The following is a 24,264-nucleotide window of genomic DNA, read 5'->3' on the forward strand; positions in this document are numbered from 1 at the left end:
CAAATTGCATATGCTTATTCTTTAATTTTATAAAATAGTGTAGTGTTCTGCATAACCTTCTTGAGAATTTCTATCTTTTTTTTTTTTTTTTTGCAATAAATTAAAATTGTGTTTAATAATTCACAAAGGAGTTTTTGGCCGGAGGGCCTGGGTGGCTCAGTCATTTAATTTATACATATGACTCTTGGTTTCAGTTTAGGTGATGATCTCTCAGGTCCGTGGAATTGAGCCCCCTGTCTTGCTCACAGTGCAGAGCCTGCTTGGCATTCATTCTCTCTCTCTCTGTCTCTCTGTCTCTCTTCTCCCCCCACTTCCTCCCCAAATAACACCCCCCTCCCCAAATAAATAAATAAATTTTAAAAAAGAAAGGAGTTTAGGGGTGCTTGGGTGGCTCAGTCAGTTAAGCGTCCGACTTCGGCTCAGGTCATGATCTCACGCGTTGGGCTCTGTGCTGACGGCTCAGAGCCTGGAGCCTGTTTCAGATTCTGTGTCTCCCTCTCTCTCTGACCCTCCCCTGTTCATGCTCTGTCTCTCTCTGTCTCAAAAATAAATAAACATTAAAAAAAAAAAAAAAAAAAAAGGAGTTTTGACCAGGTTTAAAAAGAGATGATTTAAGGTCACTTGATGACTTCGTAAAAAACAGATCCAGGGACAATTGTATGTTGGGATGTTTTTTCTCATTATATAACACTAGCATATGGAATTAGGGCATAAACTGTTACTGTACTCTATGACAGCATGGAATCAATGCTGAATAAAACTGAGTAAACTGATCTCTTTGAGTTGTTTGTTTGTTTGTTTTTAACTTTTGTTTTTTAGTTTATTTTTTTTCAGAGAGAGAGCAGGGGAGGGGGCAGAGAGAGAATCCCAATCAGGCTCTGCACTGTCAGCACGAGCCGGATGTGAGGCTCACTTACTGTGAGATCATGACCTGAGTCGAAATCAAGAGTTGGATGCTTAACCGACTGAGCCACCCAGATGCCCCTGAGTTGCTTGATTTTAAAATAGTAAATCTTAGCAAAGTGTACCAGGTGTCCAGGAAGACACTTTGAAGCATGTCCGATTTTTCTAAACTAGTGCTTCTTTACATTTTTTGGGTCTTCGGATTCTGGTAAAATGTAAGATTTCTTTCTACAGAGTAATATACATCTGAACTATAACAAAATATTTTACATATACTTTCTGAAGGATTATAAGAATACTGCTTGATACTCAAATTCTCTGCTTCCCTGTCATAGGATTACCAAATTTTAGATTACCTTGAATAATAAATAATTAAATGATTGATTTAATAATTGACATATTTAAAAATAATACATCTTAAATGTATAAACATTTTTAAATATTTGGCATTTAAAAAATCTGTAAGCATGAGTTATAATAATGCCAAATATACAGATTTTATTCTTGGCTCTTCTCTTTGGATGACTCTTTTTTTTTTTTTTTTTTTTCTTTAATGTTTATTATTTTTGAGAGACAGAGCGTGAGCAGGGTAGGGGCAGAGAGAGAGAGGGAGAGACAGAATCTGAAGCAGGCTCCAGGCTCTGAGCTCTCAGCACAGAGCCCGATGTGGGACTCGAACCCATGAACTGTGAGATCATGACCTGAGTCGAAGTTGGATGCTTAACCGACTGAGCCACCCAGGTGCCCCTGGATGACTCTTAACTATGATGTTTATGTCATAATTTTCCTAACCATTCCCACATTACCTAGCTATTTTTCTGTCGTAATTTAAAGCATGACAAGAAACTTGCTTCACCAACCCTTTTATTCTGTGTTTAGATTATTTCCTTTGGCTAGAACTCTAGAGTTAGAATTATTGTGTCATAGATTATACCTGTTTGTAAGGTTCTGATAAGATTGCCTGTTTGTTTTCCACATTTATATAGCTAATAATTTATGAAAATGCCATTTTTACCACACCATTGTCTGTATTCATTTTTAGAATCATAGTCTACATTTGCCAATTTGATAATAAATGATATCCAGTTATTTGAATTTTTGATTACTTGTCAGGTTGTCAGAATAATATTTCTTTTTGTATCTGTTTTTGCCCATTTAGCTCTTAAACTGTTAGGTATTCTAAAGTTATGTACTCTTTTTATTTTTTTTAGGTTTACTTATTTTGAGAGAGACAGAGACAGTGTGAGCTGGGGAGGGGCAGAGAGAGAGGGAGAGGAAGAATCCCAAGCAGGGTCTGCACTGTCAGCACAGAGCCTGATGTGGGGCTCAAACTCAAGAACTGTGAGATCATGACCTGAGTGAAACCCAGAGTCGGACACTTAACCCACTGAGCTGCCCAGGAGCCTCTAAAGTTATGACCTCTTTAAATAGTGATAACAAATTTTTGTTTGTATATACCACAGGTATTTTTTTCGCTTTGTCTTCATTTTGGTGCCATAAAATATTCATAGATACACAGTTACGCCTTATAGTTTTTTTGGGGTGGCAGTAAACAAGGTGATTAAAAATGGGATCTTTGCAAAGTAATTAAGGTATATAGGGTTAGAGCCGATCCTTGAATAACACAGGTGTGAACTCTGCAGGCCCACTTACATGCAGACTTCGTCCAATCAGCATGATACGGTACAGCACCTAAATGTATTTTCTCTTGTGAGTTTTTGAAAAAAGTTTTTTTTTTAATGTTTATTCATATTTTGAGAGAGAGAGCACAAGTGTGGAAGGGGAAGAGAGAGAGAGAGAGAGGAAGACACAGAATCCAAAGCAGGCTCCAGGCTAAGCTGTCAGCACAGAGCCTGATGCAGGGCTTGAACTCACGAGCCATGAGATCACAACCTGAGCTGAAGTTAGATGCTTAACCTGCTGAGCCACCCAGGCCCCCCTTCTTATGATTTTTTTAAATAACACTTTTCATCTGGCTTACTTTATTATAAGAATACAGTATATAATACATATGCCATGCAAAATATGTGTTAATCTGCTCTTTATGTTATTGGTAAGGCTTCTGGTCAACAGTAGGCTATTAGTAGTTAAGTTTTTGGGGAGTCAGAAGTTATACCTGCACCTGCATGGGGAATCATCGATGCTTCTAATCCCCTTGTTGTTCAAGGGTCAGCTGTATAGAGTATGCACCAATTAACAGTGTTACTCTTGTTTTATACTAATCTCTACACTTGAGCACAGAGCAGCTACCTGGGACTAAGGAAGTTACACATCACATTTACAAAATCATTCAGCAAGCTCCAGAAAATGGACAGAGTAACCCTTACTCTGGCTCTTTCTCCATAGGTGGTTAAAATCTAATTATTTTCTGTATGTTGTAAGTGAGACCTATAAGGCAAAGTGATACAACTTCTCTTGCAGTTTTCAAAGTTACATGGAGGATGAAAATGACTTTGCTCATTGTCAAAGACTGTCTGTTAAGAGGGAAACTAAAAACCAAAACGTTGAAATTAAAATATGTAAGGATCGTCAGAAGTGAATGTCTTTTGTGCAAGAGTACACACATGGTCCATTCTTTTTTCATGAAGAAAAGAATGGTTGAATTGCATATCTGGATATGTTGACAGTATTTTTTCCACAGCTATGGAAAAATTGATATTATATTGTATCGTATCGCATCATATTGTATTGTATCGTACTATAGCAGACTGGTCTCTGCCTTCATTCATCCTGCAGCATGGAGGCTTTTTCATGGTTATCTTCCCTACTGCTGGATCAGGCTTCTGTTCTGTCAGAAATATTTTTATTAGACCAAGTTATATTCAGTGCAAGTCAAAATTTATTAACTTGTTAGAAAGGGAAATGGCAAGGTGACAGTAGAATATACAGGTTGAAAGAGAGAGGATGGAAATGGGGAGGTCATGTAAGTTGGGAGGCCCATAGCTTATAGTAGTATTTTAAGAGAAGGAAAACTTGAAGTTTTATTTTACAGGATCATATAAATATCATGTACATATTTATGATTACAAGGAGTAATAAGATGATCAGAGGTGCCAGATACAGGAAAAAACAAGACATCTAAGAAGAAAATGATAAGGATACATTTGGGTTTGAAATTAGAATAATGAGATTTCATCACCCAACAGTAATGTCAGCAGCGCCAGGTAATAGGAAACCATGAAATAGTGTCAAAGAGAAGTAGAGTGCCTAGCAACAAGTTCTGATTGTCATCAGGTTACTATTGCTGGGGGGGATTTTTCTCTAGGTACAAAGTTGTAGAATACAGTTTGCCATTTTTTTAAATCCATGATGGGTCTGATTTGTTTTTCCCTTTGGAAGTTCAAAGCATTGGCCTGCTTTGAAATTGTGACTACCCAAATCCCCAGTTAACACAGCATGTGACTTTTTTTTTTTTTTTTTTTTTTAGGGGATAAGCCAGGTACCTTTTGTATCTACCTCCTCTCCTCCACAAGGATGAGGTAACAAAGTAATATATCTTAGCTGCAAAAAGTCTGGTTTGAAAGTAGGCTACTAAATCGGTGTGCTGTGTGATACTGGGGGCATATAGATCTTTATAATAATATAAAATAGTTTTTATGCTTTCTTTACAAATTAATTTACTTTTTTGAATGTGTTGAATACTTTTTGTGTCACCTCATTTCTTCTGGGTTTTCTTCACATAAACATTTCATTGGGGTTTTTACCTTTATCTAAGCTCTTGATGGATCTGTTTTGTGCCTAATAATAAAGAACAGTTTTAGGCTTTGTGTCTAATTTTATTATTCTAATGTTTTCTAACTTTTTAAATTATGCTTACGTGAAGTTTTCGTTTTTATTCTACATATTATAACAATATAAGTATTTGGTTTGGAAATTGTCACATGTAGAAAATAATAATAGAATGAAACTACTTCCCATCCCTCCCAGTTCATCACCCAACTCCAAAACATAACCAACTCCTAGCCAGTTTTTCATACAGCCTCTGTATTGGTTTCCTAGGGCTGCCTTAAGAAAGTACCACAAACTGGGTGGCTTAAAACAACAGAAATTCATTCTCTCACAGTTATGGAAGCTAGAAGTCTGAAATTAAGTTATTGGCATTGGTTCCTCCTGAGAATTGTGAGGGAGCATCAGTTCTGTGCCTCTCTTCCAGCCTGTTGTGGTGACAGGAAATCCTTGGCATTCGTTGGATTATGGATTTATCACCCCAGTCTCTGCTTTTTGACCCCACTGTTCTTCCATTGCCTCTGTGTCCTCAAGTGGCCATCTTCTTATAAGGACCAGTCATATTCAGTTAGAGGCCTGTCCTACCCCAGTGTGACCTCATCTTAACTAATTATATCTGCAGTGACCCTTTTTCCAAATAAGGTCACATTCTGAGTTACTGGGGTTATTAGGACTTCACATACCTTTTTTCAGGGACACAGTTCAACACATAGTAATCTCCCCCCCTTCATGTTCTTACCACATGCAAAATACTTTTATTTCATCCTATCATCTCTCAAAGTCTTAATTGATTCTAGCATCAGCTCTTAAATTCAGAATTTTATCTAAGTATTAATAATCTCAATGAGATTGTTCCAAATCTCATTCTGAATCATGTAAATCAGATGTGGGTGAAATTCTGGGTATGGTCAATCCTGAGGCAAAATTCCTTTCCATCTGTGACCCTGTGAAATATAGGAAAGGTGTCTGCTTCTAAGATACAGTGGTAGGATAGGTGTAGTATAGATAGTCCCATTTTAAAAGGGAGAAGTTAGAAGGCAAAAAGGGGTTACTGGACTAAAGCAAAGCAGGTTTGTAGCTCAACAGGACAGTTTTTAGGTTCTAAGATTGAGAATAATTCTGCGTGGCTTGATGCTCTGTCCTCTGAGCCCATTGGGGTGGCTTTGCCCCTTGGTCGTCTTCTAATGATACTATAAGTTTAGGTTGAAGGCCGGAGTATTAGGGGTTGTTTTTGGAGGGGGGAGAGGGAGAGAGAGAAGCGGGGTTCACCCAAAGCGGGGCTCACCCGAAGCTCACCCTAAGGGACTCGAACTCATGAACTGCGAGAGCATGACCTGAGGTGAAATCAAGAATCAGACGCTTAACTGACTGAGCCACCCAGGAGCCCTGGAGTATTAGGTTCTTTGCTTTCACAGTGTTTGTGTTCCACCCCAGCGTTTAGCTGTATCTGTTCACCAGTGCCACAGAGGGTGGTTTCTCTTCCTGCTTTTCACTTTACCACACTTTTAAGTCCCAAGTTTGTTCTGCTTGCTGTGTGACAGGCCAGTGAGTCAAGAGGCAAGATGTGGATGTAGAGAAAGAGACTTGATTCTGAACGCCAGCAGACCAAAGAGATGGCAGACTATTGTCCCAAAGAGCCAGTTCTTCAGCTAGAGATTTGAGCTGCTTTTATGTTAAGAAGAGGGGGAAGGTGGGAGGGAGTTGGAGTCAAAAGGCGACTGATACCTGTAGACATCAAGGAAGGTCAAGGAACTTCATTGTTCTTGGTCAGTTTGTTGTTGTGTATAGGAATCTGGTCATGTTGTTCCTGTAAATCTTAAACACAGCATAGTCATTTATGTACTTCCTTATCTCCTCTGTCTCCTCGGGTGAGGTAGATTTTGGATTTTAAAAAGCAGCTTTTTTTCAAATCTTAGCTGTAACATGCCTATGTGCAGGGCTAAGCAGAAGTTTCTGTTTTAGGTCATGGCAGCAAGGGAAGTAGAAACAATATTGAGTCAGACAGGCTAAGTTTCTTCCTGGTATGCTTTTGTTTCTCCCTTAGTGTTAGATTGCCTTTGTTTGTTATTTGATGTTTTGGGCTTGGGATTTCTCTGTGGTTTTGGTCCACCCTCTCTCTTTGGTAGGCCCTGTATGTCTGGGCCTCACAGTTTCACCATTCCTTTCCTCCTCACCATGGCAGACTTATATTTGTGTCTTTGGAAAGACTTGTGAGGAAGAGAACTTTCTGCTTCTACCCCCAGCACTAGAAGACCTCTTAATTTTATTACTAACAGGGTTGGGAATTTGGGTTTGAGAATTTTTCCTGCCCCTTGCCTAGGTGTAAAGAGTTTTTCCTTTGTATTCCTAGTCATGGTGGGCATTACCCATGTCTTGGATGTGACAGGGCTTGCTCTAGTCCCCCAAATGCTTTTGAAAGGAGTGTTTGGGTGAGAGGTAGGATTTCATATCTTACCATCAGTAGAGTCTGATCCTCTTCTTCATGCCTGAACCTCAAGGGAGATTTTTTCTGGTGGTTTTGTCTCCTTGGTATCAGTCTTCCCCGTGAACCCCTCATAAAAGTTCATGTAGTAGAGCCTGTGAGTGAGTGAGAACTCTTTTATCAGTGGTTCTAGTGGTTCTGCAGTATCATATTAGCCCTCAATCAGCCTTTAACAACAATGTATTAAAATTTTAGCTGATTTCTTCTTACGTGCATGTCTTTCTCCATGTCTTCCCTTTCTTGCTGTATCCGTGGTGGAGAGTCTGAACATTTTGTGGTTCTTAGGAAGTTGGGGGGAGAATATGTCTTCCCTTGGATTTCACGCTACTTGGTTGCCTCACAACAGCACATCTTTCAGTTACAAGAAGAGCTGAATTTTTGTAGTTTAAGTGGCTTGTTCAAGTTATATTTGGAGTGATGCTTTCAGCTACTTCTTAGGTGGGGTTGGAATTTGGCCCCAGAATCCTTTTGATATGAGGCCTGTTTCTTTAATTTAAAAAATTAGGTTCAAAGGGCTGTGTGTCCCGAGCCTATTGGCACTGTCATGGCAGATTTGCTGAAGAAGACCCCTGGCCTTGTGGGATTGGCTGTATGTGAGAGTCCACACGAGAGGTTAAGAATATTGGACACAAAGATTCTTGACATTCTTGAGCAAATTCCTAAAAATGCAGCATATAGGAAATATACAGAACAGATTACAAATGTGTTTGTATGTGTATGGTTACAGTGGAATCAGATGTTAAGCAGTTAGACCAACTTCAGGGTGGGCAACTGGAAGAGGTGACTCTTCAAGCTGAAAATGAATTAAGTCTGGCAGGAAAAATGATATAATGAAAACCATGGGAGCCTTTAGTGGAAGAGCCTCCTGCCAACCAGTGGAAATGGCCAATGTAATTGTCATTAAATGACTAGTGTATTGATGGGAAACTGATGTAATTAAATGTTCTGTCATACTAAAAAAATAAATAAATAGTTCAGTTAAAATATTACTTTTCTAAAACAGGGAAAACTTTTTAGGCTATGAATTTGCCTCTTGAGTATAGCTTTATTCACGTACTTGACATTTTATTTAGATATGATTTTGTTTGGGAACAATTTTTCAATAATCCTCAGTTATTTTGCATATTTTCTTCTTAATCTAATAGCTAATATTTAAAAATTATCAAAATATTAGGGTGCTAGTATGGCTCAGTTGGTTGAGCATCCGACTCTTGGTTTCAGCCCAGGTCATTTAAAAAAATAAAATAATCAAATTACTTTTTTCTATTTTGATTCATGTGTCTGGGGGCTCTCTTGTTCTCCCTCTCTCTCTGTATATGTATATGTATATGTATATACACACATTTACGCTTATAATTGTACCTTCCTGATGGATTGACTGTTATCGTTATAAAATATTCCTCTTTGGGGCGCCTGGGTGGCGCAGTCGGTTAAGCGTCTAACTTCAGCCAGGTCACGATCTCGCGGTCCGTGAGTTCGAGCCCCGCGTCAGGCTCTGGGCTGATGGCTCGGAGCCTGGAGCCTGTTTCCGATTCTGTGTCTCCCTCTCTCTCTGCCCCTCCCCCGTTCATGCTCTGTCTCTCTCTGTCCCAAAAATAAATAAAAAACGTTGAAAAAAAAATATTCCTCTTATCTTTAGTAATGTTTTGTTTCAAGAGTCTATTTTTTTTCTTTTTGTTTTTTGTTTTTGTCCGATATAATGATAGCTACTCCAGCCATCTTATGCTTGCTCTTTGCGTACTATGTCTTTTTTTTTTTTTTTTTTTTTAATCTTTTTAACTTACTTGTACTATCAAATCTAAAGTATTCCTCTTGCAGACAGTGTATGGAACTTTCTTTTTTTTAATCTGGTCTATTAATCTCTGCCTTTTGATTGGAATACATTCACATCCAATGCTATCATTAATATGGTTGGTTTTATGCCTGCCATTTTACTTTTTGTTTGCATTGTCTTATGACTGCTTTGGTCCTCTCTTTTTCTTTTATAGTACCTTCTTTTACCTTAAGTGGGTATTTTCTAAAAGTGTACCTTTTTCATTCCTTTCATGATTTTTAAATTATATTTTTTGGGGTTATTTTCTTAGTGGTTGCTCTAGGGTTTTCAATATTTATCTTATCAGAATCTAGTTAACTCCAGTAAGATATAGAAAATTCATTCCTATATGTCCTATTATGTTTGTATAAACTACAAACAATAATATATTGTTAAAATTATTGCTCTGTTAGGGCACCTGGGTGGCTTGGTCAGTTGAGTGTCTGACTCTTGATTTCAGCCCAGGTCATAATCCCAGGATTGTGGGATCGAGTCCCCCTTCGGGTTCCATGCTGAGTGTGGAGCTTGCTTGGGATATTCATATTCATATTCATATTCATATTCATATTCATTCTCTCCCTCCCCCTCCCCCTCTCTCAATTTCTCCCTTCTTCCTGCCCCTGCCCCTCCCCTGCTTGTGTGCTCTGAGTCTCTTTCTCAAATTAAAACATGATGATTGCTCTATATAGTCTTTTTTTAAATACACATTAAAAAAAAAAGTTTATTTATTTTGAGAGAGAGAGAGAGTGGGTGGGAGTCAGAGAGAGAGAGGAAGACACGGGTCTTGAACCCATGAACCATGAGATCATGACCTGAGCTGTAGTCTAGAGTTGGACACTTAATCATGTGAGCCACTGAGGCCTCCCCTTATCTTTTAAAGCTAAGAGAAGAAGACCACAGATATATTTGTATAGCGTGTGTGTGTTGCTAGATATCTTTGCCATTTGTGTTCCTCTTCATTTCTTCATGTGGGTTCAAGTTACCATCTGGTGTTACTTTCTTACTCCAATATATCTTTATTCCCACCCTCTTTAATTGTGTTGTCATTGTGAAATATATTACATTTCTCTGTTATAGGCCCAACAATACAATTTATGGGCATTGTTTTATGCTTTTGCCTTTTGAATTAAGAGAAGAATGAGAAATATTTAATCGTACTGTCTTTTATCTTTTTCTGTATAATTGCCTTTGTTAGAGCCTTTTATGTGTGTTTATTAATTGGCCTGTTAGATTTATTTTTTAAAGATTTCAGCTCTGTTGAGGTAAAATTGGAGCTCTTAGACTGTGTGTGTGTGTGTGTGTGTTGTAATTGTTGTGTAGTGTCACTTGATTTTAGCCTAAAGAACTTCCTTTAGTATTTCTTGTTAGTCAGGATTGGAGCAACAAAATATCTGTTTTTGTTTGTTTGGGAATGTCCTTATTGCATCTTTATTGATGCAATATAGCTTTCCTGGATATTGGACTCCTGGTTGATAGTTTTGTTCTTTAAGCTTTTTGAATATCTTATCCTGCTGCCTTCTGCCCTCCATTGTTTCCTTTGAGACTTCAGGTGTTAATTGTATTGTAGTTTTCCTTGCTTGTGATGAACCATTTTTCTCTTGTTGCTTTCAAGATATCTTTGTTTGTTTGTGTGTTTTGGCTTTGACCAATTTGAGCGTGGATCTCTTAGTGTTTATCAAGATTTTTAGAATTGTAGATTATTGGTTTTAACCAGATTTGGGAAATTTTCAGCCATTATTTCTTTAGATTCAGTTTCTGTCCCTTTCTTTCATCTCTTTGTTTTCTCATACGTATGCTGGTGTACTTAATGGTGTCCCACATTTTTTGGAAATTGTACTTCAGGTAGTATAATCTAAAGAAGTCCCTTCTTCAGATTGTATAATCTTTATTGATCTATTTTTTTTTTAAGTTTATTTATTTTTAAGTAATTTGTACACCCAGTATGGGGCTCGAACTCATGACTCCAAGGTCAAGAGTCACATGCTCTCCCCTCAGCCAGCCAGGCACACCTTTATTGATCTTTTTTAAAAAAAAAATTTTTTTTTTTAATATTTATTCATTTTTGAAAGGCAGCGAGAGACAGAACGCGAATGGGGGAGGGGCAGAGGGAGAGGGAGACACAGAATCCGAAGCAGGATCCAGGCTCTGAGCTGTCAGCATAGAGCCTGACGCGGGGCTCGAACTCACTGACCGCGAGATCATGACCTGAGCCAAAGTCGGCCACTTAACCGACTGAGCCACCCAGGCGCCCCATTTATTGATCTGTTTTTAAGTCTGTTGATTGTTTTCTGACTGCCAACTCAAATCTACTGTTGAGCCTCTTTAATGAATTTTTTAAACTCAAGTATTTCCATTTGATTGAAGTCTTTGTCTTCCAAGTCTAACATCTGGGTCCCTCCTCAAAGACAGTTTCTAATGTCTACTTTTATTCTTGTGTGTAGGTCACACTGACCTGTTTCTTTGCATGTCTTGTAATTTTTTGTTGAAATGGACATTTTAGATAATATAGTCACTCTGGAGAATGATCCTTCCTTCTTATGGGTCATGTTGTTTGTTTTGTCATTTATTTGTTTAATGACTTGGCTGGACTAATTTTCTTATGTCTGTTTACCCAACAGTGTGTAACTTCAGGTGGCCCTGCTCAAATGTCCTGGGGAAAAAAAAAAGGCCTGACTTCTTAGGGTTGCCTGTGGATCAACATAAACCACTTATTAGTCAAAGATTGTGTTTAAATTAAGCCCCTTTAGCTAGTTACATATTCACCCTTTATCACTTAATATATATGTGATTTAGAGATTATTTTCTAAGGAGATCTGAGGTTCTCTCTGTCGGTTGTTCTTGAACATGTGCAGCCTTAAGCATGCATGCAATCTTTCAGACCATCACGTATGAGTGTGATTTTATTTTCAAGTCTAGATTCGTAGGAGTTGCCTCTGGGTCACAGTAACTTACTTTTCAGCCAGTTTTTGGTCATAGGTTGTACTAAAGCCTTATGAGCCTTATTGGCTGATGGATCTGTGTGTGGCTTTAGGGAATGCTTTTACATCGGCCTCGAGTCCCACTTGGATTTTTCCTGAGTGGGTGCAACCTAGTTCATGTACATAGCCTTCTATATCCCCAGGGATGAATGTGATCCTAGGAGGGCCCTTATTTCTTGTCTTTCTCTCATTCTCTCTGTTAATTTTCAGGCTGGTTTTACTTGTTTCTATTAGTACCTTGGAGCTACCAGTCCTGTCTTAATTGCTTGCCACCAGAGTGATTGATTGATTGATTGATTGATTGACTATTTTTAATGTTTATTTATTTTTGAGAGCGAGAGAGAGGTAGAGGGACAGAGAGAGAGAGGAGACACAGAGTCTGAAGCAGGCTCCAGGCTCCGAGCTGTCAGCACAGAGCCCGACGCGGGGCTCGAACTCGTGAGCAGTGAGATCATGACCTGAGCCGAAGTTGGACGCTTAACCAACTAAGCCACCCAGGTGCCCCTCCCCCAGGGTGTTTTTGACAGTGTCCTTAAGCTTCTCCACATAGTCAGTCCTCTCAGGCAAAGCTGTTGAGCTCTTTGTTCTGAAGATGTTCCATACCCATGTGCCTTTCTGAGAATCTCTACATTACTGCTCTGGAACTGGGGATGGGGATAGCACTCTGCTTCTGAAGAGACACAGGTACTCCAGCAGTGTGCTGGGAGGAAGAAAGGGTATAGTAGCCCCCTGGTTTTCTCAACCCATTTCCTCCTCTCATGGAACTTCCATTCTACTAGCAAGATGGGGTAGGGATGATAATGGCCTCAGGACCCTTGGCCTGTTGTTAGGGTGGGATTCTATGAGTGAGAGCTACCAGCTGTAAGTAGGATGAGAGTCACTGGAGACTGGTTCTTCTAGGGTAAAACGATAGCTTCAGACTAGGAGCTGAGGGGAGAGGGAGCCTTATCTTCTCAGCCACACCCACCCAGAGGGGAATTTCCATCACAAGAAGCTGTGTGTGTGGTAGGGTGGTGATGGGAGCAGATCATGCCTCAGATTCTAGACTCTCACTGTTCTTAGTGAGATTCAGTACACTTTTTCAAAAAACAAATTTTCCACTGTTTGCTGCATGTCTTTAGGATAATTTTCAGAGACTCTCTCTCTCCCCAGTGCCCTCCAAATCTTGGAAGTGGAGAGGGGATCCATGGAGCTCTGACTCCACCATTCCAGGAGTCTGGAAGTCCTTCTCTCTCTCTCTTTTTAATATTCATCATAATTTTTAGTTTTATTGAATTATCAAAAGGTGGTGTCTTTTCACTGTTTTGGAAGTTAACTGAGAGATTCTTTAAGGCCCACTTGCATATTTTCCATGAATTTTGCTATATAAAATGTTACTGTTTCAGTCTGCTCTTTTCTTTTTTTAATCTTCTTGATCATTTGTAGGTTAAAAAATGTATGTTACAGTTTCCCATTGTAATTGTTTGATACTTTCTTTTTGTAATTTGAACGGATAGAGATGCTCTTATTCACCGTGTCTGGTTTGGTTTTGTTGTAACTTGGGGTTTTACTTGTTAGAGGTATAAAATAATTAAGACTTTTTTTAATGTTGATTTAATTTTTTAAAAAAAAAAAATTTTTTTTTTACGTTTTATTTATTTATTTATTTTATTATTTTTTTTTTTAAAATTTTTTTTCAACGTTTTTTTTAATTTATTTTTGGGACAGAGAGAGACAGAGCATGAACGGGGGAGGGGCAGAGAGAGAGGGAGACACAGAATCAGAAACAGGCTCCAGGCTCCGAGCCATCAGCCCAGAGCCTGACGCGGGGCTCGAACTCACAGACCGCGAGATCGTGACCTGGCTGAAGTCGGACGCTTAACCGACTGCGCCACCCAGGCGCCCCACGTTTTATTTATTTTTGAGACAGAGAGAGACAGAGCATGAATGGGGGAGGGGCAGAGAGAGAGGGAGACACAGAATCGGAAGCAGGCTCCAGGCTCTGAGCCGTCAGCCCCAGAGCCCGATGCGGGGCTCGAACTCACGGACCGCGAGATCGTGACCTGAGCTGAAGTCGGCCGCTTAACCGACTGAGCCACCCAGGCGCCCCATTGATTTTATTTTTGAGAGAGAGAGGGAGACACAGAATCTGAAGCAGGCTCCAGGCTCTGAGCTGTCAGCGAGGAGCCCAATGTGGGGTCCCAACCCACGAATGGTGAGATGGTGACCTGAGCCGAAGTCAGATGCTTAACCGACTGAGCCACCCCGGTGCCCCTACAAAAATTATTTTAGGGACACCTGGGTGGGTTACTCGGTTAAGTATCTGACTCTTGATTTTGGCTCAGGTCATGATCTCACGGTTTGTGAGTTCGAGCCCCATATCAGTCCCCGCCCTAACAGTGCAAAGCCTGCTTGGAATATTTCTCTCCCTCCCCCTCCCCCTCCCCCTCCCCCTCCATTCTCCCTCTCTCTTCCTCCATCCCTCCCTTCCTCCCTCTCTTTCTGCCCCTCCCATGTGCTCTCTTTCAAAAATAAAACAATCTTTTAAAAAAATTTTTTAATGTTTATTTAGTTTTAAGAGAGAGAGAGAGAGAGAGCACAAGCAGGTGAGGGGCAGAGAGAGGGAGACAGAATCAGAAGCAGGCTCCAGGCTCCAAGCTGTCTGCACAGAGCCCAACGAGGGGCTCAAACCCATGGACCTCGAGATCATGACCTGAGCTGAAGTTGGATGCTTAACCGACTGAGCCACCCAGGCACCCCCAAAAATAAAATAATCTTAAAAAAATAATTTTTCTCAGTCTGAATCCTTGTATTTCAACAGAGGAGTTTAAATTAACTTATCTGACTAGATACTAGGCTTTTTTGAGAACTGTGTTCTTGTAAATATTGTTGAATTGTGTTATTCTGGCACCACAGTGCATAACGGGGGAAAGCTCTCTAAGTTTAAAAATATATGTGGTCCCACTGAAGTTGGCTAGCTTATACCTTGTTACTCTTCAGAAATTGGTTTCCTTTTAAAAGTGTTACCGATTTTATGTAGACATTAATTTTTGTATACTCAACTTCTAGTCAGCTGATTAATTTTCATTATACACTGATACTCATAGATTGCCATTTATATAGTTGAGTTGTTCATGAAAAGGTGGTACTGTTTATCAGCTATTTTTACCCGGGAAAAGGACCAGATGTAAGTCAAAGTCGGTGGCAGTGTTTATTGGTCGGTGTCTCCTGGGGGCATCTCTGACCTCCTTAGCGGAAATGTCTTCCCTGCAGGCTCAGTCTGTCAGGTTGGCAGGCTGAATGACAGCTCAAGTAGGATTCTTGTGAAGAGCCGAAATGGCCTAAATTTCGCTCATCATACAGGACCATGCTTCATCTCTTAGGTCCCAACTCCTTGTGTCAAACTCCCGTAGATATGCTTACTTCCAGCAGAAGAAAAGACGAATCTTTTTTTACACTCTTGTCACAGAAATCAGTTGAATATTGGTGAGGAAGTTTTAAGACCAAGGTATCGTAGGCTAAGTCCTGACCCCTGGCCTTAGTGCCTGTGAAGATTCTCGCTGCTGTGCAGGGTATTGGAGCCTAAGGAAGACTGGATCTTTGTGAAGTTCCACTAGTGCTGTTTACCTCTCCTTGTTTATGTCTGCATGTTGGTAAAAATCAGATTACTGACAGAAAAAATGAATTCATGTTTTGAAGTAAAGTAGGTTAGACAGTAAACCTAATCTTGACTTCTGAAGATAATTGTAAAATTCATTTCTTTTTTTTTTTTTTAAATGTTTATTTTGAGAGAGAACGAGCAGGGGAGGGGGAGAGAGAGAGAGAGAGAAACACAGAATCCAAAGCAGGCTCCAGGCTCTGAGTGGTCAGCACAGAGCGCTGACGTGGGGCTCAAACCCACAAGCCATGAGATCATGACCTGAGCTGAAGTCGGCCACTCGACCGACTGAGCCATCCACGTGCCCCTAAGATTCATTGCTATGAGAACACTTGTAAGGTTTTTGCTTAATTTTGTTTATTTTTTCTATCCTAAGACTTGCTACATTTGTGATGAACAAGGACGAGAAAGCAAAGCAGCTACCGGTGCTTGCATGACATGTAATAAACACGGATGTCGGCAGGCTTTCCACGTGACGTGGTAAGTATGCTTCTATCGTCGTACAAAACCGAAATTCTTGTGCTTCGTACAAGGAAATACCTTGTAAATTAAAGGCTTAGGTACTCAAATATTTACAGTAAATTTTATTGGGATGATTTCTGTGTTTAGAGTTTCTTCTAATAAAGATGATTCTAATAATTGAATTTACCAGAGCAGATTTTCAATAGGTGGATTCTGGTTCTCATGTTTTATTTAGTTTCATTTTGTTTAAAATATCGGTGTTTGTTACCTAACCTTTGATTTGTTGTTAGGACTGAAAGAGCTGATGTAGGTAAACTTAGTGCTGTGCCTGCAATATTAGTAAGGATTTTAATCAGTGATCGTGTTTCTTCACTGCATGTTTGAAGGTGGGGGAGAGGGGGAAAGCAGTCACTATCATATTCTCAGTATTCTGGTGGCTACTTCTTAAGAAGTTACTTAAGATACTTTTTTGGCATAAAATTTCAAGAGTAAAAATTATCCTAAAATAAAATATTCAACATAATAGACAACAGTTCAAAATTAAAGTTTGGGAGTAATCCAAGGACTTGTTACTTTTAGGAAATAGTCTGTATTTAGCAGCCAGTATAGGCACATGCTTTATTTCCTGAGCTTTTAGTGTATGGATTTAAGAAGTCCATTTTAGATTAATTTTGGGGAATGGAAAAGACTTTTGGTTGTATAAATTCTGTTATTAATGAACTTAATTTTTCTAAGATGAAAATTCTTTCTTGGGTAAAGATATATGCTAATACTACTGTAACTTTGGAATGTTAAAAGTGGAAGGCCAAATTGACAAGATAATGATTATAAACTTTAGCACTTTGTGGGTTTTTTTTTAAATGAATATCATAACTTTAGGATTCGATTCCATTTCTTCTATTGTTTTTGACTGGAAAACACAGCTTATGTTTATCTTGCCTCCTGTATGGTTCTATGAACTGAAGCATTTCCTTGTAACAGTACGTAATCTGCATCTATGGGGCACATCCCATCCCAAGTCATTTCAGTCCTTTAGAAGCCTGGCCTTTCTGTTAGTACCTGTGATAATAGAGTGAAGAAGTAAAATGGGTGGGAGGTATCTTAAAACAATTTAATGTCTATTTGGTAATGTTAAACATTTATATATATGTATGTTTAAAACATACATAAATCTTCATTCTTACTAGAGGTAGATGGATCAAAAGTTTATTATAAGCTACAAATGTAACTTAAAAAATATGTACTTGATCCCAGTAAGAATAAAGCTTTACATTTCCCCCCTTTTCTCTTAGATGTATAGGGTTTAATTACAAACCTTACATGCTTGGAAGTGAGTTTTAATTTATTTATATATACATAACTGTAGTTTGAGATTTAATGTATACATATTATGTTTTTATATATATTTTTTGGCTTTTATTTTCAGTGCTCAGTTTGCTGGACTGCTTTGTGAAGAAGAAGGTAATGGTGCAGATAATGTCCAATACTGTGGCTACTGTAAATACCATTTTAGCAAGCTGGTAAGAATTTATCTTGAACTTGCAAAATTCTGTTTTATAAAAAAGGCATAATAGCTGTTGCTTTTCTCTTGATTTTTGTGTGAAATTGTTTGCTTAGCATGGTCTCTCCTGGGATTTAAAAGATCTAGTAATTCTTAAAGATTTTGCTTTGCTTTGGTTCATTTATAATGATGAATATTATAAAATAAGTTCTATTAATTAATAGTAAATGTTAGGATACATTTAATAGAAAAAGCATGTATAAAGAACTCTATAATCTAACTCTAGTGATTTTTCTCACTTGTTAGTCATCTTTTTTGCTATATTACTATTATTTATTTTCATTTTTATTTACTAGGAGATCGTAAAACTGAAACAAAGCTGTTTTGTAACTTCTTGGTTGAAGATGTTGAGAAACATGTATTTAAATACAACTTTGGGAATATTTTAGATTTTTTCCAGTTTTTACTGTTACATAATAGCATAGATGATTGAGTTGGTAAAATTTGGTTAGTTGTTACATATATTGTGTCCGTTTTCCTTTGAAGGATCGATATTTAATGTCCTAAGTGTCTATTTTTTTAGTCTTCAATGATGACAGATTTGTACATGAAAGTTTAAGTCTTCTTTGTTTTTAATGTCTTGTTTATATTTTTATTAACTTTCCCTTGTGAATGGGGCTATTTTTTTATTCCGTTCTTTTAGGTAAATAGTAAGGGCCTCTTACTCATGAAATCAGCTCATGATTCTCTTCTGGTTCATGCATATAAAATACTTAGATTGTGTAAATATATTGCTTGATATCAAAAACTTTTATTTTAAGGACAAAGAATATTGAAGTGTTTTAAGACTAATTTTGAGATAGTAAAATTGGAAATTTTGCTTTCTAGATGTTAAAAGCATTTTGGAATCTTATTTTTCTAAATGGAAGATGATATAGATCAAAATTCAGAAATAATGAAAATGGATTATGAGAGTCTGTAAATTGAATTTTCTCATTGCTAGTTACTGACATGTTGTTGTCCCATTTGCTAGTTAGGGAGGAAAAGTCTAATAATTTAATAAGATTATTTAACCTACATTTGCATAGAATTTGAATGCCTTTCATAGTCATTTTTGTCTAATTTGAACTAGTTATGGTACCACCCAGTTTTAAATACCTCAAATAACTCTCACTGTCATACTTTATTATGAAATTGTTTAAGTATTTTAAACAGAAATGTGTGCATACTTTTATTAATGCTTTGAGAAATGCATGGGTCTAATGCTGACATTTCCTTTAATTTTTTTCTTAATGAATTGCAGAGACAAGTTTTTAGAAAACTATGCCCTAATACTGGAAGTATGAGATATAAAGGCTTCTTGCTTTTTCTAGTGTGGCAGAAAAGTAACTCTTCAAATATTTTCTTTTCTTTTCTTCTAGTCTTGGCATCCTTCTTCAGTATGGCATTCTCTATTTTGGTTGGAACTCCTTTTCTTTTTTAAAGAAGACAATGAAAATTATAGTTGATTTCTTTTAAGAGGTGGTTTTGTGATAAAGTGACAAATAAGCTCCTGCTTATTTGAAAATATAATCTATTTTCACACATTTTCATAAATGTACAAAAATATGGCATTAATGTTAAATTTAGGTTTAGATTTTCCTTTATAATGCAATAGACAGCATATAGATGGTGTCTAAACTGGATTATATAGTTTGAAATAGCGAGGTGGGTTTTTTTTGTTTTGTTTTTTTGTTTTTGTTTTTACTTCAGTAGACATTTTTAAGTACTGCACACTTGAATTGGTTTAAGCCTAACAGATTATTTAAAAATTTTTTATATACATATACATGTATGTATATATATTTTCTTTTTTAGAAAAAGAGCAAACGGGGATCTAATAGGTCATATGATCAAAGTTTAAGTGATTCTTCCTCTCACTCTCAGGATAAACATCATGAGAAAGAGAAAAAAGTAAGTGGATTTGTTGTTGCTATATATGTAGCACATCTACTTAATAGTTCTTTTTTTTTCCCTTTTTTAGATAAAATTAAGTTCTTGATAGCTGGATTGAGACATGGAAATACTGAAAATTTTTGACTAATTGAGAGTATAAAGTCAAAGAGTAGGTTTAAAATAATGCCATATTTGTGAATATGTTTGTATGTACCTGTTTCAACTGAAAATTTGAAATACAGCTTGACCGAAAGCATGAGAGAGATTTCTTGCATGTGTTACTGTGGTCATCTTGTGAAATCTTTAGGTGACTTCAGCATTTGTGGCTATACATTATTAACTGACTATTTCACATGTAAGTAAAAATCTCATCATCTTTTTCACTTTATAATGGAACAGTTTTGAAGTTCTGTATATTCTTGACTGTTTTTCTCCCCCAGTGGTGCTGCTAATGGTTTATTATTATTATTTTTTTAATGGCCAAATGTAATATCATTTGAGAATATTTTATCTTTTAATAAAGCACTAAAAGCTTGCCTGATACTAATCTGTCTTTTTCTGACTTACCTTTTTTCTGCTTACGTTTTTATTTATTTTAAAGGATAGGATATGAGTAATTTTTAGTGAACTAATAATAAGTACAGTAGAATCATTCATAGGTTATATTGCCAACATAGGAAAAGGATACTACTGTGAATTGTTTTTAATGAAGTGAGGATAAAAAAGACATCTTCAATCGGAAAGTAATATTACTCTTAAACATTTGGTATAAACTAGTTTGGAACTTTTTCATGTCTGTAAATTCTTAGGATTTGGGAACAGATTTGATTTGAATTTATGTGTGTGTCTTTTTTTAAGGTAAACATTTTTAAAGCTTAAATTTTTAATTTTGAACTTGGGTTTTCAGTTATGAGTGAAATAATAATTATAACTTTGTATTTGCCTTTATAGCATTTGTTAGGTTTATATATATGTTTTATAGACCTTATAGGCAGCAAGTGTACATATTCATCTTGATTTCTTTAATGAGGTGGTTTTGTGATAGTGACAATTATAGGGTTCTATTTTGCTGTCTTGTTTGGATTACTGATGGGAAAATGGCAGATTGGGTTTAATTAGCAGTTTTACTAAGAAGTGCTGTGAGATTTTATGTAAGCTTATTTTAATCCACGAATGAGGGATATAGGTAGGGCTCATTGTAAATTGTGAAGAGGGAAGTCTTACTGATGATATTCTTCTCTTCAGCCATTTCATGAGCATTATCTTGTTTAAAGAAGTGTTTGTGGTATGACCATGTTTATCCTAATATATGCCCGTCATGGTTGTTTTTAATGGTCAGTTATTAAATGTAGTACAATGTTTAATAAATACAGTGCTAATGACTATATTTATCTTTTTTGTTGTAGGAATGAGATTTTCATTTTATGAGTGTTTTTACAGTTGAATACTAGGTTAACAACATTGTATTTAGTCAAACTGTTTACCTATGAATTTTAGCAGTTGGTATTTTCATTAGTATATGAATACTATTTGCATTTTGTTTCTGGCATATGTAAGATTAGTATAACTTGATTTTGTTGTCAAACTTAAAATCATTTCTACATTTCATTTTGTAATAGTTTTTCTGATAATCTATAAAGGCTAGGAGGTACACATAGTATACATTTATTGTTGGACGTGGTTGCTTGCCTTGGGAATATTTGGGAAGGGACTTTTTTTTTATTATGGTATGATGCTAAGTGATAATACAGCTGTAAAGACTGGGTGTTATAGACTGTGTCATCCCCTATCCCTCTTTATCTCTTTTAAGATTTTAATATCTAGTAGGTTTATCTAGTATATTCTTACCCTGTTATAAAATGTTGCATTGAATGGTAGCACTCACAATCCATTCTGATTTTAGAATACTGTATATTGTGAGCTGAATTTTGGTCTTATTCATGAGGTATGTTGGAGTCACTCTCCCTTCGAATTTTTTTATCTACCTTCATACTGGTACATGTTTTAAAATCTATTTTAAGTATTTTGTATTAAGTTATAACTAAGTGGTCATAAAGAATATTTCATACTGATTGTTGTGCTATCCAGATCCCTTATTTGAAAATGAAATCAACAGTTTATAAATTACCTTTTTATGTAACTATGAGAACATAAAAAAGTGCATAGTTTTTGCTTTTCAGAGAATTTCTGTGGGACCCAAGATGTATCAATACTGGTTAGATATTAACTGTGAGAAAGGAAAATTAATAGTGAGTTACAACTTTGAATAAAGGACAGTTTCCATACAAATGGAAAAGTTGGCATATATATGTATTTTTAAAGGAACAAAAGTACGTGTTTGAAATGAATTGAAACTATGTATAGGAGGGGTTTAATTCAGTCATTACACAGTTTGTATCTTTAAGTATTGTTTAAGAAGAATACCCTCTAAGACTATTTTTTTTTTAATTTTTTTTTTTTTAACGTTTATTTATTTTTGAGACAGGGAGAGACAGCATGAACAGGGGAGGGTCAGAGAGAGAGGGAGACACAGAATCTGAAACAGGCTCCAGGCTCTGAGCTGTCAGCACAGAGCCTGATGCGGTGCTCGAACTCACGGACCGTGAGATCATGACCTGAGCCGAAGTCGGATGCTTAACCGACTGAGCCACCCAGATGCCCCTACCCTCTAAGACTATTAATGTTCATTATAAAACAGAATTTTCTTTTAAGCCTAATATTTTTATGTTTACAGAAGTGAGATTGTGGGCCAAGGTTAGGAAATGGAGAAGGGGTATCAGGCATGGCAATATGTGGTTGTATTGTGAGGTTCCCAGCTTCAGAAAGGATTTTTTTCTGAAAGTTAATTTGTAGGTCTTTATTTAGAAATCTGTGGTTATTTAATGCATTGAGATAATGCAGTTCAAATGATCCTCAGACACATCCTCTCCCTACTCATTAATGTTAACTAATCCATGATGTATTAAAAGTGTGGTATTATACTTAACAATACTTTGCAGCAAAGTCACCATTAGTGACAATGTATTATGTGGAAATGCGCTCATTTCCATGTAAGTTTTCTAGAAAATTATTCTGTCCCCTACTGTAGCTGTGAGGGATTATCTCCTGCAGTGTTCTCCACCCCCCTTACTTGCTCTACTTTACTGTTATTAACAATTGGCAATAGATAAAGGAGCTTTTGCCAACATAAATATTGTTAGTGTATGCTGGGTGTTTGTGGGAGGTAGGTTTGCAGTTAGTGTTTTGTGAACCACAGATATTGACTTACCGTTTTGTAGGAATACTCATTTCTTTGAAGAGAACTGGGCTACTTCTGTGGCTCTCAGAGGACAAACTCTCATTCACAGAGTTGTCATTACTTTTCTGTATCTTTTTAAAAGTTTTCAGCATTGAGAGCTACCTGTCATCCCCTTTCCTTTTTTGTGTACTTTCCTTTTGGAAATCTTCCACTCAAGTTAAAGCTTTAAGCTTCTACATGTGCAAAGAGTTAAGAGAGGGCAAGGTCTTTTCAGGAACAGCAGTTAAGAATGCCTGGGGTGTGTGTTTGGTGGGGCTGAAGAGTGACAGGAGACCACTTGGTTAAAAAGGGGCCAGTTCCTGAGGATTTTATAAGTGATGCTCGTTTGATCCTTCATCCTGAGGTGTTGGGCAGCCAGCCAGAAGGATTAAAATTTTGTTGACTTCTGATTTTGCAATAATTTTAGACTCTGAGAAAAGTTGAAAAATAGTACACATTTCTCTGTACCACTCACCCAAATTTTCAAAATGTTGACATTTTAAGCTTTATCATGTCGTCCCTCCCCTCCCCTCTTTGCTGTCCCTCTTTTTCACTCTGTATATTCTCTTTCTGCAGTACTAGAGAATAAATTAGAAACGTAATACCCCTTTAGCCTAAGTGTACTACTCAGTGTGTCGTTTTAATAAAAAGGGGGATTTCCTACGTGATTATATAGTACAATTATCAGAATCAGTAAATTAACATTTTTTACAGAACCATTAGCTAATCTGCACATCCCATTCAAATTGCCCCCACTGATACCCTCCATACTGACGGGGGAAACTTTTTCTGGGTCAGAATCCAATCCAGGATCACGTTTAGTTGTCATGTCTCCTCAGCTTTTCAGTCTGTTCATTCTGGAATATTTCCTTAATTCTTTGTCTTTCATGACCTTGATGACCATGAAGCCCTGTTTCAGGTTCTTGGAGACATTGCTTTGATCTTAACAGTGGATTTTATGGTCACACCCTTGTTTTACTCTTCCTGGAATGGTTTTCTGAGAGTACTCTTCAGTACCTTGTTACTCTTCAGAAATTGGTTTCCTTTTAAAAGTGTGTTACCGATTTTAAGTAGACATTAATTTTTGTATACTCAACTTCTAGTCAGCTGATTAATTTTCTTCATTATACACTGATACTCATAGATTGCCATCTATATAGTTGAGTTGTTCATGAAAAGGTGGTACTGTTTATCTTTGTCTGGAAGCCATTCCTTACTTTTATATTGTCTGCTTTTTGCATAGTATATGAATTTTCAGGACCACCAAATAACCTTTCCTGATTTAGTTTATCTCTGTATTCCTTTATTTTTTTAAACAAAAAATCAGATTGCACTTGCAACATACTACTTAAAAAATCGCCTTAGTTAAATCATCCAATTCATTAAATACACTTTCTACTTTCTGTGTTACCACAGGCAACAATGTTGTTAAACTTTCAGCTTCTATATAACAAGGACCCCTTTTCGTCTAACATACAATTAAATTTCTCTCACTTTGTTTTATGCTCTGGATAGCAGCCTTCCTGAAAGGCCAGAAGGTTTCAAGTAAT

General features: G+C 37.1%; 1 protein-coding gene and 1 pseudogene across 17 annotated transcripts in view; both read left to right on the top strand.

Moving 5' to 3' along the window:
• MLLT10 (MLLT10 histone lysine methyltransferase DOT1L cofactor) overlaps positions 1–24,264 on the top strand; it is a 237,176-nt gene that overhangs the window by 96,100 nt on the left and 116,812 nt on the right. For 16 of the 17 annotated variants that reach the window (XR_009617657.3, XM_078450363.2, XM_078450361.2 and 13 more), the window contains 3 exons: positions 15,916–16,019; positions 17,428–17,521; positions 19,360–19,455. Coding sequence is in view for 16 of the 17 variants with exons in the window: in XM_078450363.2 (XP_078306489.1) it covers positions 15,916–16,019; positions 17,428–17,521; positions 19,360–19,455 (294 nt within the window). In the remaining variant the exon portion in view is untranslated. The remainder of the gene's footprint in view (positions 1–15,915; positions 16,020–17,427; positions 17,522–19,359; positions 19,456–24,264) is intronic. The other variant, XM_078450368.2, reaches the window with a different exon arrangement.
• LOC132695037 (NADH dehydrogenase [ubiquinone] 1 alpha subcomplex subunit 5 pseudogene) lies at positions 1,369–8,684 on the top strand (annotated as a pseudogene).

This window comes from Panthera onca, chromosome B4 (genome assembly GCF_046562875.1).
Source record: "Panthera onca isolate mPanOnc1 chromosome B4, mPanOnc1 haplotype 2, whole genome shotgun sequence".
Taxonomy (NCBI): Eukaryota; Metazoa; Chordata; class Mammalia; order Carnivora; family Felidae; genus Panthera; species Panthera onca.